Source organism: Myotis lucifugus, unplaced genomic scaffold (genome assembly GCF_000147115.1).
Source record: "Myotis lucifugus unplaced genomic scaffold, Myoluc2.0 scaffold_1, whole genome shotgun sequence".
NCBI lineage: Eukaryota > Metazoa > Chordata > Mammalia > Chiroptera > Vespertilionidae > Myotis > Myotis lucifugus.
Window position 1 is genome coordinate 16,916,132 of NW_005871049.1, and position 18,452 is coordinate 16,934,583.

The 18,452-nt window shown below is 40.5% G+C and overlaps 1 protein-coding gene across 1 annotated transcript in view; it reads left to right on the forward strand.

Annotated features, from left to right (window-relative positions):
- Positions 1-3,359: 3,359 nt before the first annotated feature.
- The window catches only part of EDNRA (endothelin receptor type A), a 51,041-nt gene continuing 35,948 nt past the window's right edge, over positions 3,360-18,452 (forward strand). The window contains exons 1-2 of the mRNA XM_014455694.2: positions 3,360-3,772; positions 7,764-8,248. Of these exons, the coding sequence (XP_014311180.1) occupies positions 7,829-8,248 (420 nt within the window). The 5' untranslated portion in view covers positions 3,360-3,772; positions 7,764-7,828. The remainder of the gene's footprint in view (positions 3,773-7,763; positions 8,249-18,452) is intronic.

Here is an 18,452-nt window from a genome sequence, read left to right on the forward strand (position 1 = left end):
AGCTACATTAAGCCTAAAGATTATTTTGATGAAATAACCACCAACACACTTCAGAATCCTCAACAACCCATCTACAAATTAATATTTTGGAATATTTCCTTTTGAAAACAAACTGCCTATAGTAAATTTTAATTAAAAATGGACCTTCAACTAACGGGATTGCTTTTTTCCCTCCAGGCCAGTGTTGGTTGCTGCCAACAGCGAGTGGGCCATGGCACAGCCCAATGTGAAGGCTGCAGTGACGGGGTCAGGCCTCTGATGTACATTTACCCAGTTTCTCCAATTTTCCTCTCACAGCCTTTCCTTATCTTTGTGGTTCTCCTCTGAACCCTTCGTGTTTCATTTCCCCCAGGGATCCCTAAAGTGAATACAACATTCCTAGCACATACTCTGAGACTCCGATCCTTTACTGCATTTCAAGTTTGAGGATCTGTGGAATTAGCAATTGTGAAATGGACTTGAAAATTTGAATCAAGAAACTTAAATTCATAAGAACATTCACTCCAAGGTTGGTTTTTAAGTGCCATCTTGAGTACTTTATTTTTGGTAGTTATCATTTAGGAAATCAATAATGATAATATGATGCTGAGAAAAGTAATTCTAACTACCATTACAGTAATGCTTAATGAGCTGCTGGAACCAGAAGTCAAAGTATTCCTGAAACCCAGAAGACCTGCAAATCTGTATCCAACCCACGTTCCAAGGAAAAGAAATAACCTTTGGAAGTCAAATTGAGAAGTGTAGTCAAATTAATTGATTATATTTTCATTAACTGTACAATGCAGGGACTTAATCTTAATGTCAGGAAGAATTGTCTTTATTGTGGCAAAATACATATAATATAAATTTATCATTTTAATCATTTTCAAGTGTACAGTTGTGGTATTAAGTACATTCACAATGTTGTGCAACCATCACCACAATCCATCTCCAAAACTGTTTCACCATCCCAAACTGAAACTCAAACACATTAAACAATAAATCCTCACTCCTCCCTCTCCCCAATCCCTGGTGACCACCATGCTCCTTTCTGTCTGCATGATTTTGACTACTACTCTAAGTACTTCTTATAAGCAGGATCATAAGTATCTGTCCTTTTGCATCTGGCTTATTTCACTTAATACAATGTCTTCGAGTTTCATCTATGTTGTAGCTTATGTCAGAATTTCATTCCTTTTTAGGGTAAATAAACATTTTGTTTATCGAATCATCCATACATGGACATTTGGGTTATTTGCAACCTCTTGGCTCTTGTGAACAATGCTGTTATGAACATGGGTGTACAAATATCTGTTTGAGCCCCTGCTTTCAGTTATTTTGGGTATATATCCAGAAGTGGAATTGCTGGGTCATAGAGTAATTTTCATGTTTAAATTTTGGGAAACTGTTATACTGTTTTCCATGACTACTGCCCTATCTTACATTTCCATCAGCACAAGGGTTCCAGTTTCTCCACATCCTTGTCAACACCAGTTCTTTTCAGCTTTTTAATAATAGCCACCCTAATGGGTATGAAGGAAGAATTTTTAATAACTAGATCTGCACTACAGTGGACCGAGCTGTCCAGGAGACAGGGGCTGATGGATATGCTCTATCAAAGACTGGATAGACTGACATGTTCACTAGTGCAAGTTGTGCACTGTCCAAATATATCTGATCACAGGGTGAGTATGGGCTGAAATCCAGCACACGTTTCACATGCCAAGGTGCAAACCCAGGTGTAGAGCTGCCCCTTCTTGGAGGAAGCAATAACTTGTCAGGTTCAGAGAAGCATCAATCAGAAAGTCAAACCTCAGAGGGAAGGTAGGGGAGAGATCAACCAAAAGACTTATATGCATGCATATGAACCTAACCAATGGACATGGACACCAGGGGGGTGAGGGCATGAGCGGGGGTGGGGGGGCAATGGAAGGATAAGGACACATATGTAATACCTTTATCAATAAAGAAAAATAAATGTCAGCTGACCGGGTCATGTGCTCCAAGGGGCACCATTTTCATTTTTTAATGCAAATTAAGGCACTTATAAAAGCTACTGGTTATCCTGGCTGACTGATTGATTCCTCATCATGGAGATACTGTAATACAACAGATTAGTAATAATGAGTCCAATTGGTAGATGACTATTAAGGCCCCTTTCAATGGTGATACTCTGTGGATCTCTTTGATGGTTGTACAAAATGCCCCCCAAATTATTTGACACTGCACTGACAGTGGAATCGATATCCTCTCACCTTGCATCTGGGATCTGTGACTGTTTGGCTATAGAATTCTGCAGAAGTAACCCTGTACCAGTTTCCAGGCCCAGACCTTAAGAAACTAGCAGCTCCCACTTCCTTCTACTGGAACACTCCTTCTTGGAAGCTAGCCACCATGCTCTGAGGAAGCCTAAACCACTTTGTAGAGAGACGCCCATCACCAAGTAGGTGAACTATCTTGGAAGTGAAGCCTCCAGCCCCAGCAAAGATGAGCTGTCCTAGCCAAGACCCACCCAAATTGCAGACTGATGAGTAAAGTGGCCACTACCGGTTTAGGGTGATTTTCTTTAGTTACAGTAGACAACCAGAACAGTCTACAATATAATGTGACCATCCAGTCCTCCACATACACATTTTCACAATAAGTCTCACACCAACAGTGAACGAAAGAACTCCGAGGCAAGGCCTTCTCTAAGGAGCCCTCAATTTTTTCTCACATGTCACAGGCAATGGCCTTTGTCTCTCATTTCCTCTCCCACTGCCTAATTTAGGATAAACTCACTATCATATAAAGATGCTAAGATCCATCTTCTGCAGCATCTGCACCCTCACTATTTGGATCTCCAGAGGAATCATAGGTTTCTCTGAGCCACACACTGGACCCTCCATAGACTTTCCAGGGCTCCTGCTTTGTCCTGGGCTAGTAGCCTTTGGGTGCTGGCTTCAAGAGACAAGACAGAAGCAAAAGTACTTGATCCGGTAAAATACAGTCCACGTGGGCTCTTCAACCTGCTCTGAGTTTAAGAGGGAGCGTATAAGCCAAGCAAAGGGGCAGGGAACGCAGAGGAGCAGCTGAGCTTGGACCCTAGCTGCCTCTGTCTGCAGTGGTTCCATCACAGATCAAATCTGCCTGCATTTCCCAGGAAGGGAATGGGTTTCTCTGCTTGCCTTCCTCGAGTCGGGCTTGTCTGATGAACTATCCTCCTTCCTGGATTATCTCTCTCTCTCTCTCTCTCTCTCTCTCTCTCTCTCTCTCTCTCGCTCTCTCTCTCTCTCTCTCTCTCTCTCACACACACACACACACACACACACACACACACACACACCCTTCATTTCAGGAAGGAAATAGTTAAAACAAGACTTTATAGTGGCTGCCTCTAAGGAGGGCTGGAAGCTTAGGACGTTCTTTCTGTCCTAGAGTAAAGCAGAAGGTCGGGGAGATTTTGGAGGAGAAGGGGAGGCCAGACAGACGGGGGGCGTGTGCTCCTCTGGAGTTTCCTTTTTCTTCTAGTCCTTGCGCGCAGTCATCCCTGTGGTCTGGCGATTGTGGATCGAGGTGGCGAGGCTCCATCCCCGCCGGTGGCCAGAGGCTGGGGGCTGGGGAGACCTCCGCACAGAAGCTGTGCCCAGGAAGTTTTCCGACGCAGAGGCAGCAGTGCAGCCCGATTGCTGCCGCGCGGGAGCCCAGGACCCAGGCCACCCCATCTCTCCGGCTCTGCTTCCTCTCGCCCAGCCGCCCAGCCGCCCAGGTGCCGAACGGACCGGGCAGCCGTCTGCGCCCACCTAGCTCCACGGTCGGTGCAACTCTTTCCTCTCGGGGACCCGCCAGGGGTGGGGGAAATGTCGCCTGAGCCCCTCGGTTGGGAGGAGAGGGAGCAGGCATCAATTCCGCCCGGCGCCCTGCACCTTGGGCCACCCTCCCACACGGTCTAGGGGTGCGTGGTGCCGCCGGCGCCTTCCTAGGTGGGGCTCTTTGCGGGCACGTCTGGGGTTTGAGGAACTGATTGAAAGCCCGCTGCCTACCCAGGTGGGATTCGGATTTTTAGTTAAAGGAAAATATACAGTTCTCCCTGGGTCTCCCTTTTCCCCGGGCACGCAAGAACTTTATGGAACATCACGCCCCTATCGCAAGCTCCAAAGCCCACTTGTGAGAGGTGTCCCGCAGCCTTTTCTGACTCGCCTGCTTCTGCTCCCTGCACACCCGGGGTTGTCAAGGGCAGCCAAGGGCTCTCGGTGTGCGGGACAGATGTTTTGGAAAACCCCCAGGGCAGCTGGTTTGGAAACCTGCCTGTGGATGTCTGGGCGTTTGGTTCTATGCTGTCCTTTAAAGGCCACTTGTTGCCTTTCACGTGCAGAAAACTAGTGCTGTTTCTAGATAATCAGCCTCTGTTTACACCATCCTAATGGCGTTCCGGATAGAGCTGGCGGCGGAGAGGGGTGGGTGGGAGGCAAATTAAAGTCAGACATTGTCAGCAAGGACAGTTGCTGATATCTTACCCAGCGAGCAAAACCCACAGAGAACTTGTAGAAAGTACCTAGTTTTTTGGTTTTCCTTTTATAGATACTCATGGCTTCCCTCGCTCCCCGCCTCCCCCTCCCCAATACCTTCTGTTTTAAGTTGCAACTAATTGGGAAACATCTTGACAATCATTTCATGTAACTACCTGCTCTGAACTCAGACCATTTAGGTAAGGTTGGAATTTCCAAATTACTAATTACAGTACAGGTCCACTTTGATCCTGAGAATCAGAGATGTTAAATGGTTAAAGTGTAAGCATAAGGGTCCAGTCCTCTTCCTTAATAATAACTTTTGAACTTAAGCGAATTCTTAGACCCCAAACGGAACAATGCTGAATGTATAAACCGTGTCCCTGAGGTCTGAACCTCAGATGCTTCACTAGAGCTGTGACTGGGTATGACTGATTATTCCAAGCACAGCACGACTTAGATCCATGGAAATGAGCTACAGGCTCATCCTTGGAGGAACATGCATTTGAAGGAGCTTCTTTTGTGTGGTTTTCTATTTTTCATGCAATATGTGGTATTCACATGCCTTTGCCAAGTATCCTGTAGCTCCGAAGCTTAACATGTAGAGAGCTGATGGAGGCACCATCAGAAATGATTTCTGTGGTGGTGTCATTGTTGCAGGGGAAGGAAAGTGGTTTTAATAGTAGCTAGCTCACACTTTGATAAGAACCCACAGCCTTGGCCTCCTTAGCTCCTGCTATAATCAGCTGACCAAGCAGACCAGCAAGCTAGTGTACAAACACTAGTGGCACCTTTTGTGGGTGGTGGAATACGATAGCCAGGTCAGTTTACTAAATATCCTCTAACAGACTCTAATGGGCAGGGAGTCATTCCATTACTGAGAAAAGCCTTCTCTCTCTTAGTTTTAATAAAACCATTAATGAAGGTTCCATTCTGATTGGGAAACTGGGAGGAGGCTTTAGTCATTAAACAGCACAAAATATTGAAGGATTTTTTTCCTCCCTCCTCTGATCTGAAGAGGATGACAGTATGCTTTGTTCTCAGAGTCCTGGTCTCCAATGCTGATGGAAACAGGGTCTGTCAATATTAGGTTAGATACTCACTCCCCTATGTAAGAAGCAAGAAAAAAACTACTTATAAGTCCAGGCAGATTTAATATGTACATAATATGCCCCTAGCTTAGAAAATTTGATGCTTTTATCACTTTTTATTATTTATTTTTATAATATCAGACTGAGTCAAGTCCTATAAGCAAAGTAAAGTGAAGCACTCTATCTGCTGAACTGCTTCTTGGCCATGAAAAAGACTCAGTTTCCTTATGCATAAAATGGGGATGTTGGCCCTGCCCACCTAGAGTTGTTTCTGAGATCTATTTACTTTAGATCTTCTATACAACATGAATAAATCTCATTTCCTCCACATATTGACTACGCTTTATTGATAACTGTCAAAGATAACTCAAAATCCCTAAAAGTGGTTAATTCCAACCACGAATAAACTCAGAAAAAGGACACAATTTTTAAAAATTAAATTTTATGTCATAGACACACGCACCATTGATGGGCATAAATGAACTTAGGGCCTTCATTTTAAAAGATTGTTAAAAACTCACAAGCAAGAAAATACAAAACTATTTAAATGTGAGGAGCCATTTTTGTTTACCTTTGCTTATTGTGTTACCACCAACCCCCCTCATTTTCCCATCTTTTCTTTAAGGACTAAAGTAGAAAAACATAGACTTCCTGGGCAAGAAAGACCACTTGCTCTACAAAAGTGACTAAAACAAGCAAGCAAACAAACAAATGGTCTTTTGAAAACATCTCACCAACCTCTAAGTCCACTGCTTCACTGCAACTTTGGAGAATTCATTCAAACATTTCAGGTGCTAAGAAGGCATGAGAATGAGAGGAGTGCAGGCTAGAGGTTAAGAGCTCAACCTTGGATTAACTTGCCTTAGAATCACAGCATTGCCATCCACCACCTGTGCTTTTGACAAGCATCTTGACGTTCCTGAGCCTCTGGTTCCCTACCTTTAGAACGGAAAATGTATCTGCTTCACAGGGTCAGGGAGAGTGTAGATCAGATGGCAACATGCCTATGGAGTGCCCAGCACCGTGACTAGGCATGAGACAGATATCCCTCGGAAAACCAATGGTGTGCCTGCCTGGGGAAGTCCATTATTCCCAGTTTCACTTGTTGGCAAATATCATGCCAATAATTTCTGAGGAATGGAAAAACCCAAAACTCCTGTCAGAAGATGTACTAGTAGATTGTACACATTAATCATCAGGGTTTTCAATAAAAATAAATATTTTGTCTTTATCAGTTATGCCATGTTTATTTCAAACTAGTAGTAAAATTGTTATATGTAGAGATGGTGTTAACCAGAGTTCTGATTTTAAATTAACATTGTGTAATGCTTTAAATGGCTACCTATGCTGCATTTTATTACCATGTTCATTATTTACCATGTGCAAACTAGCACATATTTTGGAATATTGGATTTGTAATTATAGAATTGGTAATCTTATGCCTTAGCACAGCGGTTCTCAACCTGTGGGTCATGACCCCTTTGGGGGTCAAACGACCCTTTCACAGGGGTCGCCTAAGACCATCGGAAAACACATATATAATTACATATTGTTTTTGTGATTAATCACTATGCTTTAATTATGTTCAATTTGTAACAATGAAAATACATCCTGCATATCAGATATTTACAGTACGATTCGTAACAGTAGCAAAATTACAGTTATGAAGTATCAACGAAAATAATTTTATGGTTGGGGGTCAGCACAACATGAGGAACTGTATTAAAGGGTCGCGGCATTAGGAAGGTTGAGAACCATTGCCTTAGCACTATATAACTTTTACTCAGCATTTAATGCCTTTTCTTTTCCACTAGTAAAATGTATCTCAACTCTCCAAGATTTTTGTAATTCAGGTTCTTAGCAGAGGTATAGTGGATGGAAAACAGCAGCTTTTAAGCTACTTCTTAAAAAAAACAAACTGACATATCCTTCTGCGTATTATAATCTAGATATAAGTATAGCTGTGGACAGAGATGAGAGAGAGAGAGAGAGAGAGAGAGAGAGAGAGAGAGAGAGAGAGAACTTGCCCTAATAGAGCTTTGCTCTTTTCTGATTTTGTTCTGCTTTGGGGTAAGCTGACATAGATATATCTTATCTAAATTACCAAATATATCCTGCTTTTTAACTGGAGCAGTAAATAATCATTGACTGCAGCCTTACTGGCAGCTGGATTTTGTAACCAAAATTATTTTTCTTTTTTTTCTAGGTGGAAAAAAAAGTGAGGGTGTAAAAGCAACAGAATAAAAGACATTTCCTCAAATTTGCATCAAGATGGAAACCTTTTGCTTCAGGGTGTCCTTTTGGGTGGCACTGGTTGGATGTGTAATTAGTGATAATCCTGAGAGCTACAGCACAAATCTAAGCACTCATATGGACGACTTTACCACTTTTCGTGGGACAGAGCTCAGCTTCCTGGTTACCACTCATCGACCCACTAATTTGGCCCTACCCAGCAATGGCTCAATGCACAACTATTGTCCACAGCGGACTAAGATTACTTCAGCTTTCAAATACATTAACACTGTGATATCTTGTACTATTTTCATCGTGGGAATGGTGGGGAACGCAACTCTGCTCAGAATCATTTACCAGAACAAGTGTATGAGGAACGGACCCAACGCGCTGATAGCCAGCCTTGCCCTTGGAGATCTTATCTATGTGATCATTGATATCCCCATCAATGTATTTAAGGTAGGAAGTAACCACAAATGTATTTGCAAGTTTGAACGTATGCTCTGATTCTACAGTAAGAGAGTTGCTGCACACTTTTCTGACCTTCTGGATTTTAGTCTGTTTTTACTGAGAGCAGTTTCTGCTATCTTACAACTAGTGGCATTTTAAATGTTTATTATTTGTTAATGTTACACTTAGTTTTCTAACTTAATTGTTAACCAAATAGTATTGCAGGAGTGACTCCTCAAAGTGAAGGTCTTTCATGCAGCATCGACTTCTTATTGCTGAGTGGATAGGCAATTTTGGAGATCACTTAATTTTTCTGAGAATTAATTTTCAGGGTGAGACCTACTGAGCCCAAAAAGTGCTCTACATAAATATATTCAGTTGCAGTTAACCCTTTTAATGTAATGTTCTACAGAAGCTCAATGTCCACAGTATGGCTTAGAAGGAAAAGCACTGGTTTTATTTTGACTAGATTGATGAGTGGAGCCCACGCACATGCTAGCTTCCTTGGTTATCTGGGTGACTTAGAGATAATAGGATCCACACGATAGCAGGCTCCTGGGGACCTCAGTGAGCAGTATTACTAAACTGTTTAAAATAGGCATCAGTTTACCTTTGCCTCTTTCATTTCTTCAGTTTACATTTAAGGAGTGCCTACTGTGTGCCCACCCCTGAGCTAGGCAATGGGCTCCAAAGATAAATGAGACAAAGTTAGAGGGAGAGGAGGATAACTCGCCCACTGCTACCATGGTCACCTTGCTTTCAGGATGAGTTAGTACCAAAACAAACTAAAGCCAAAAGGAATTAGATGTTACATATTTGATTTCTGGATGTTAGGGGGAAATTGCTGAAAGAATTCAAATGAACTAAAATTCAAATGAAATCACGATCTATGCCAGATATTCTGGAATGTCTTTATTCTAAGCCCAGAAAAAACACTTTCTTCAGCCTTTATTTTTTTCTTCTCTGTATTAGCCATAGAAATAAAACAGTTCTGAGCAATCATATTCTGAAATAGGACTTTAAATGGCAAGTTATGTCAATTGAAGACATAGCTTTTAAATAGACCAGTAGCTTTCGGTTTCCAATAGATACACTTAAACTGTGACAAAATTTTATTAATGTACCAGGAAAATCAGTGGGCTAACAATAAAGTTGTAAGCAATGATTACAATTTTCAACACTACAAATAAAAAACATTTCAACATTCCTTCAATACACTGCAAAATTGGGGAAATTAGGCAACAAATAATATTTTTTTAAAAAATCACATATCATCTCTTTCCACAGAATAGCATGAATACATGTGTTTTCTATTTGAAATTAAAATGGGATTTTAGAACCAAACAATGATGCAAATGAAAATGTGTAATTAATTTAAAAGGTTTAACGTATGCTAGAGAACTTCAATTTTTTTCTTTACAAGGTTATTTTCTCTTTATGAAGTATTATGTGTACTCAACACCCACTTTCTTGTGACATATTTATTTAATCATAGATTTAAAAATGTTGATATGGCTCATTCAAAATTTAACTCTTCAGCAGTCATGGTGTGGAGTAATAAACATTAATTATTCATGTTTATATACCAGTTAACCATATGGCTCAGGAGAATAATTAACCATCTCTGAATTAGTCCCATTTGGCCATGTACAAAGCAGCTTCTTGACAAATTAATATCTGCAATTGCTGGGAAGGGGACTTGCTTGTTGATTTAAGGTGCTACCTGCCAATCAACAGACCAAACTTCATTTCTATTCCATAGTAACATTTTAAGTCAGATCATGTGGACTGTCTTCAAATTTGTTGAAAATCCAAAAAGAAAAAGTCTTTGTTTTACATTCATATAATAATGGATAAAAATTAATACATTCTTATTTGACTATATGGTTCTTACCTCTTGGGAATCTAATATGGTCAGCCCTCTGTATCCACAGTTTCTGCTTAAGCAGACTCAACTGACTACAAATTGAAAATATTCAGAAGAAAAGGCTATGCTGTTGCAGACATGACTATGTAGTTAGGCGTACAATGGTTGTGTCAATGATTAACATATACAGACTTTTCTTCTTGTCATTATTCCCTATATAATCTATATAATAAAAGCCTAAGCAACCGTTAGGCAGAACGATCAGAATGACCAGTCGCTATGATGCGCACTGACCACCAGAAGGCAGATGCTCAACACAGAAGCTGCCCCCTGGTGGTCAGTGCACTCCCATGGGGGAGTGCTGCTCAGCCAGAAGCCGGGCTCATGGCTGGCAAGTGCAGCGGCAGTGGCGGGAGCCTCTCCCGCCTCCGTGGCAGCACTAAGGAGCAGCGAGCTGAGCGGTAAGGAGCAGCGAGCAGACAGGCGGTAAGGAGCAAAGGGTCCCGGACTACGAGAGGGATGTCCGACTGCCGGCTTAGGCCCGCAGCAGGTGGATATTCCCTGAGGGCTCCCGGACTGCGAGAGGGTGCAGGCCGGGCTGAAGGACCCTCCCCCCAGTGCACAAATTTTGTGTACCGGGCTTCTAGTACAGTATAAAAGCTATTTAAATTGTATTAGGTATCATAAGTAACCTAGATATGATTAAAATGTACAGGAGGATGTATGTAGATTATATGCAAATACTATGCCATTTTATATAAGGGACTTGAGCATCCAAGAATTTGGTTATTGGTGGGGTCCTAGAACCAAATGCTGCAGATACTGAGGGATGACTGTACAGTAAAACCTACTGTAGTTTTAAATAATGTAGTCAGTGTGAATTTTGTGCTTTTGCATCACAGGAGTACATTTGTGTAATTTCTATTTTTCTAAAACTAACCAACGTTACTTTTAGAAAATAAACCTTTTGGTTTCAACAAAAATACTCTTTAGTCATTTCAATCTTGTACTATTTTCAATCTTGCAGACTGAAAAGAGAAAAGCATTGCAGTGAGCTTAGAATATTGGTGGAGCTATTTCTATTTGCTTCTCTCAGTCTTCTTCTCTAGGTTAGGAGGCCCTAAGATATTGCTGCTTCTCTGACTTCTGACCACAAGAGTCAAGAGAAATCCTTCCAAGCAATGTGAGTGCCAGGTCCTCACGCCTTTGCTCCACAGCTGTCTCCTGTTATAAAATTCTGATGCTTTGGGGTCTCACATAATGGGCCTGTGACTTCTCTTCAACTATGTTAAACTATCTCTTTACTTCAGGGCAAAGTAGCAGCTGTCCATCTCACTTTACTATTATGCTTAGGTATCCATGAAATGAAAACAATGTGTAGACTTGGAGAACATTCTGTTAAAAGGATGCATGAAGTTTTCTCCCTACCCCCATTAGAAGAATTAGGTTGAAAGAAGAATGTGAAAATATTTATTATGCTCTTTAAAGAACGATGAGTTTTCAAATCACACAGGTTATTGTGTGTAACAATTCTATCAGTTGCTTTTATACTCAGTTCCAAGGTGTCTCCAGGCAGAGAACATTACACTGAGTCTAGAGCCAGCCTAAGTGGAAGGAGACAATTGCATCTTTGGGCAAGGTAGACTTGCTGATTAGACTGCAGTAATGTTACAAGTGATTAATTATTCCTTCTATTCACATTTTATTCCCTTTCTCTCACTTTGAAAGAGATTGTACTGAAAATGTTCCATATATGAATGTGATGTAAAACACAACTGAAAAGCAAAGCGGCTGAGCTGTTTCTAATCTGTCATTATTCCGTTCAGCTAGTGCAGGGTAGCTCTGGACAGTCTGTGGGCATGCAAGAGGGGATCACTCCACACAATTTCCAAAAGTTTCCAAAAGATCTCTACATCTTCAGGGTGTCTTCCTACCGGCCTATACTGGACTTTGCTTCTATTTATTTGTTGAATGTAACTCTACCCAAAACACCCAGGAGCTCCCATGTTTAGTAGTCAAGGCCCCCCCCACTCTGGACATACTTTACCTACTTCTTAACCACTTCCCAACGTGCATGCTCAGCTCTGTCGGAATGCCTTCACTATCCCTAAGTAACATGCTGTGCCCTAAATAACATTCACAGAGAAGTGGAATAGAGTCACCAAATTGCTGCTGCAGAGACCTTTACAGATCCTAAATTGAAAAATGAGTTACGCCTGGAGTTATGTTGCATTAAGAAAAAATAAACCAAAAGCTGGAAAGAAACTCCTCTGACCCTTACTTACACTCACACACATAGACACGTTATATTAACTGGTGACAAAATCCGACATTCTGAGATAGTAAAATGTAAAGCAGAAGGAACCTAAAAAAGCAAATTAATGCCAGTTACTTTCTTAGTTTTCAAGCATAAAAGGGCCTTGCAAATGGCAATACTGAAGAAAACCTATTACTAAGTTTATCAAAGAATCACTCTATCTAGTTTTTAATTGTTCAAAAAACATAGTATCTCTAATTTCAAGAAAAGACCGAAAAGAACAGGAGGGAGGAAGGGAAATGAGTTAGCAGAACCTTTCAAATACCCACACTTATAACCTAACTGATAATGAATTCAATTTGTCAAGAAATCACATTATTTTATACCCTGAATTTTCAAGAAATGCAAAAACTTAACCATGTAAACTAATCTATATATAAAATATATGCATTCATTACAAAACAATTAAAATATTGTATGTTTTTAGGGACAAAAACATAACCCCCAATTACTTAGTGGCAATATGGATAGAAGTATAGAACTTAATAATTATATTCTTTAATGATTCATAAGATTTTGTGTATGGAGTGTTGTCTATAGCAAGTTGGATTATAATCCTATATAATAAAAGGGTAATATGCAAATTGACCCTAACAGAACAACTGGTCGCTATGACAAGCACTGACCACCAGGGGGCAGACACTCAAAACAGGAGCTGCCCCCTGGTGGTCAGTGTGCTCCCACAGGGAGAGCTCTGCTCAGCCATAAGCCAGGCTGATGGCTGCGAGCCGCGAGCACAGCAGTGGTGGCAGGAGTCTCTCCTGCCTCTGTGGCAGTGCTAAGGATATCTGATTGCGGCTTAAGATGTCCGACTGGGCTGTCAGAGGGATGTCCACTGCCAGCTTAGGCCCGATCCCCTGGGGAGCAGGCCTAAGCTGGCAGGTGGACATCCCCCGAGGGGTCCCAGCCTGTGAGAGGGTGCAGGCCAGGCTGAGGGACCCCCCCGAGTGCACAAATTTTCATGTATTGAGCCTCTAGTTTTAAATAAAGTAGAAACCCTAAAAGTGATGTTTATGCATGGGTGGGCCAGGGCTTATTGTGCCAAGCTCATCCATATGTGCACACAGACACTCCCATAAACTACTGTACCTTGGCCTATTAAATAAAAACAGGAATGTGGGAAAATACAAGTGAGAAAAGTAGAGTGGAGAAGATTAAAATGGTGGTCATGGGAAGAAGGAAGAAGTTGAGTCCAATGACTCAGCATAGAAATCTCTGACATTCATAGCGGGGAGTTGGAACCAGAGATAATACTGTAGGTGATTACTGTCTTCATTGAAACACAGAGGGTATAGCAGATCTGAGAAAATAGGTTAAAGAGCCAGTGAAAGCATCCAGTAACTGACTGTTGATTACTAATTGGGTCTAATCTAAGCAACCACCTCTTGTTGAGGGCAACAATGAAAAACAAACAAATATAATTTCTGTATGAAATGATCAGGAATGTTCTGCAGTGGAAAGTCAAGGCTCCCAGTATGTCACTCTGGCAGAGGATCTGAGAAATGTGGAAACCAGAGATGTTCACACCAAGCCAGTTATCTCCATATTCACACAGCCTTTGACATCTTGTACAACTGGGATCCATCCTGTCAGGGCAGCCATACAAAAGTTGTTTCTCAACACATCAAATCATCAAGACAATTTCTGTCTCAAAAGCAAATTGCCACAACTTATAGATTTTATGCTTCAAACACAATAGCTGTTCAATATATGCTTAGAATTTGATTAGAGCCTTAGCTGTTAAAATCAACTTCTAATCAGATTCCTCTGAGACCTTCAAATTAAAATAATGATAATGTTGATAATTTCTCAGAGGAATTCTTCATTTATGGACAAGGCACAGGATATTATCTGTGGTCTGCACATGCTAGTCTCCCAAGTTGATTAAATTACCAATGAATTGCATACGTGATAAGGATATTGTCTAACCCTTTTACTCATCATCAAGCAAATAAAAGCAAACCTTTCTCTTGTACTCCAGTAATAATAATAGTGCAAAATTAGGTATAGAAACTCTATCCCTGAATTTTAAGACAGAAAATGTGTCCCTTTACCAAGATTTCTGCCCCTTGATACAACGCCTCCCAGCTAGTTTTCCTTGTATGTAGCTCTGGCTCTGCCTCCTTCCAGGTGCCTCTCTCTTCATGTTTTTCTTCTGCCTCATCTACTCCAGCTAATCTGCTCCATCTGAGAATGCCATGAACCTTCTACCTAAAATATTTCTCTCTGATGCCTCCTCTGGCTTACTCCACTTTGTTCTTCAGATCTCAGCTTAAACATCTCTTTGTCTGGCAAGTATCCATGACCAGCCTAGGTTAGTGCCTTTATCCTGTGCTCCCAGGGCACCCTCTGTTAACCCTGTAATAGCATGTAACACACACTCTATTGTATTTGCCAATTCACTTGCCTGTCTGACCCACTGGACCGCAAGTTCCTTGAGGCAAGCTGCCATCATTCTCATTTATCACTGTGTCTCCTGCATCTAACACTGAGCCCAGCTTTAAAAATATTTGATGAATGAGTCAAATAAGAAAATGTACTATCGTTGCCTCTATAAGAATGGTTTTCTCGCACGCAATTCCAGATCTAAAGGCAAACCTGCTGTTCTAATTTACTGAATTTCTACTTTTTTCCTTCAAACCAGGAATGTCTCAGCGTCCATAAATGCACAAGCAAAGCAGAGCAGCACATAACAACAGGATCGCTTTCCCCCCTTCCCTTTGTCTCTGGAGGTCAAGAGTTCTTTTCCTATGGTTCAGGCACTGTGTTGTATAATTTCCTCTCTCTCTGTAAAGATAACCAAGCCAAAGGTTCTTTCCAGGATTTCTGTGCAATATACATTCTTTGAGTGTAGTTGCAATTGTGGTTTGATTGAAATATTAATCCTACAAGTGATGTGGAATACGAAAATGAACACTCATAGCACAAAAGATTTTGTTCTTTAGAGAATAGGAAACAGTTAATTTTCTGCCATTGCTAAGACGTGCATCGCAAAACATTATGCTAACCAGGTGATTTAAGAATATATGTACATATCAAATGCCAGAGTGATAAATTTATTACCCAATTTGCTGTTAGAAGGAAGTTGCTGTCTGGAAAGGCTTCAGAACCCTCTCCAACTCTACCTCCCCTTCTGATTTTTCGTTTCCTGTGTCTGGGAACCTCATTGCTTGCTCTCATGGTTATGTGAAGTAATTATTCTCATGTGAGGTTACTCTGCTAACCCTCAGCATTTGGCTCATAGCACAGTTATACCATTTCTGGTGGGGGATGGAAACAGTCCATAACTGCAAGCTTGTTTCCCATGGCTGAGGAGGGAGAGATGGTTTTAGTCCTGTTCTCGTTAGGAAGGTGTTGAGATGGGAAAAAATAAATAAATAAAAGCATCATTCCTGATGATATTCCTCCATCAAACAGATCAGCTCATGAAAGAGTTTGTTGTACTCTACATTTAACATAAAGCAGTGATGGGTAAAGTTTTACTGGGAGACAGGAATTTTCACATGGTACACAGTGCGTGTGGGAGTGCTGCACTGATTCCAGCATTCTGATCAATTAAAGCAGATGTTCTGGCTCTTCTATGCTGAAATATTTCTATAGTGTCTTCATCTTATGAGTTGCCAGGATGTGAGTGTTATTTGTTTATTATCATACAAAGTTTACACAGTTCGTCTGAAGAGTGTGCGAACTAAAATGAAAGAGGATGGGGAATCAAGTTTACTGTCTCTGGAATTGATTCTAAGACTATAGAGCAGTTAAATAAGGGATGTTCTAAGAAATTCTGTCAAAGTAAATTTGATAGACTTCCAGAAATTCTACAACTGCCTTCTAGATCATATACTCCTGGGAGTTTTCTATAGCTACAATTTTATTTTTAACAAGGTCTAGTTTTTCTTGGGAAAACTTTCCTATGTTATAAAATTAATAGTTAAATTCAATAATAGAACTGAACATAAGTATCATTTGGTGTTAATTTTTGGTAGCCTTATTTTTAAATTTAAACATTAAAATGTTATAAAACCACATACTATAAAATGTTTATTTAAATTTGGAAAGTTTGAAGCCCCCAATGTTCCTGGACTCTAGAAGCAAAAATCAAGAGTGCCCTCAGAAAGACTTAATATTATTTTTTAATGTGTAATTTGGAGGTCACCTTTTAGAATTTAAACATCTTTAGGAGTTTTACTGATAATTTTTGCCATCACAACTTTTAAAACAATTTACTTGGAGACTAGTATCAATAATGAGAGCTAGTCAAATTATGCTTCTCAGAACATCCTAAACCTGCAAGTTCTATTGTTTTAGATAAAATTTTATACTAAAAGGTAATGGGGATGGAAACTAGTTGGCCATTTGATTTCTCAGTCACATCAGGTCTTTCCTGTCTACATGTTCTTCATTTATTCATTAAAAAAATATATACCAGTTATTGGAGAAATAGCAGTAAATAGAAGCCAGACAAGCATCCTTGCCCTCATAGAAGAAAAAGATAATAAGCTAGTTAAATAAATATACATATATATGGTGCCCCAAAATGTATATACACTTTGAATGATTATAAAGTCAGGGTTTATTAACATACAGTTCATTTTCAAAATTTAAAAGAATCTACACAAATGAATAATTTTTTGGTCAACACTTATATTCAAACTGATGACCATTCTGGCCCAGGCATTACTGATACTGTGAAGCAATGGAATCACAAACATCAAGAATCATTTGGTTCAGTATTTGTGTGCCCTCAATTCGTCAACTGTTGCCAGTTTTGTACCATAAACTTTACCTTTTATGTATCCCCATAAAAAAAAGTCTAGTGGATAAATTTTCTTTGTTCAAAGCTTAATCTGGCTTCATGCATTATTTCAAATCAGCTAAACCTGAAAAGGAGTGAAAATTAAGTGAGTTCTCAGCTGTTAAAAGGTGCATACATTTTGGGAGGATACCCGGTGTCCCAAAAAATGTTTATACACTTTAAATAATTATAAAGGCAGTGTTTGTACTCAATTGAGTTTTCAAATTTCCAGTAGCATTTTAGGATGAATTTTCTTTGTTCAAAGCTTAGTCTGGCTGAAAATTAAGAAACATCATTTGAGTTATCAACTGTTAAAGTGTGTATACATGTCTTTGGTACATCCTGCAGCATATAAGATAAGTGCTAAGAATAAAAGTAAATTGGAGAAGGAGGGAGAGGATATTAATCTAAGAGTGGGTGGCTGAAAAAGTGGCAATACAAAGTGGCAGTTGAATAAAAACGAAAGAGAGGAAGGGCAAACCATGCCACTAAGTAAGAGCCCTCCAGTGGAGCAAACTGGGAAGGCTCTGGGGCGAGACTTGCCTGGGGGCTAGAGGAACACAAGGAGGCCATGGCAACTACATGGAAGGAGAGAGCAGAGGTCACAGGAATATGGGGTTGGGCAGGAGATGGGGGAAGCAGAATACATAGGGCCCAATAATAGGGTGACTATATAAGTTATTGTCCAATCCAGGATATTTATGAGAGTAAAAGGAGACACTATCAATAATTACATCTGGACTGTATGCATAAATGAAGACTGTCCTGCATAAACCAGGAAGTATGATCAGCCTACCAATACTTCTTTATAAAGCCTTCATCTATTTTCTCTGGAAGCTTTTATTTATTGTTTGATTGATTGATTGATTGATTTGAGAAAGAGAGGAAGGGAGAGAAAGACAAACATTAATGTGAGAGAGAAACATCAATTGGTTGCCTCCCCTATGAGCCCTGACTGGGGATTGAACTCCCAACCCAAGTACGTGCCGTGACCAGAAATCAAACCCTCAACCTTTTTGGTGTACGGGAGGTTGCTCCACACAACTGAGCCACACAGCCAGGGTGAGATAGGAAGCTTTTAGATGATCTCATTTAAATTTAACAAGAACATAATGGCTACTATGTTGAAAAAACATTTTTAAGTTAATAAGGGAAAATATGCAATATTAAAATGTTATTTATACCCTAACCCAGTGGTCGGCAAACCGCAGCTCGCGAGCCACATGCGGCTCTTTGG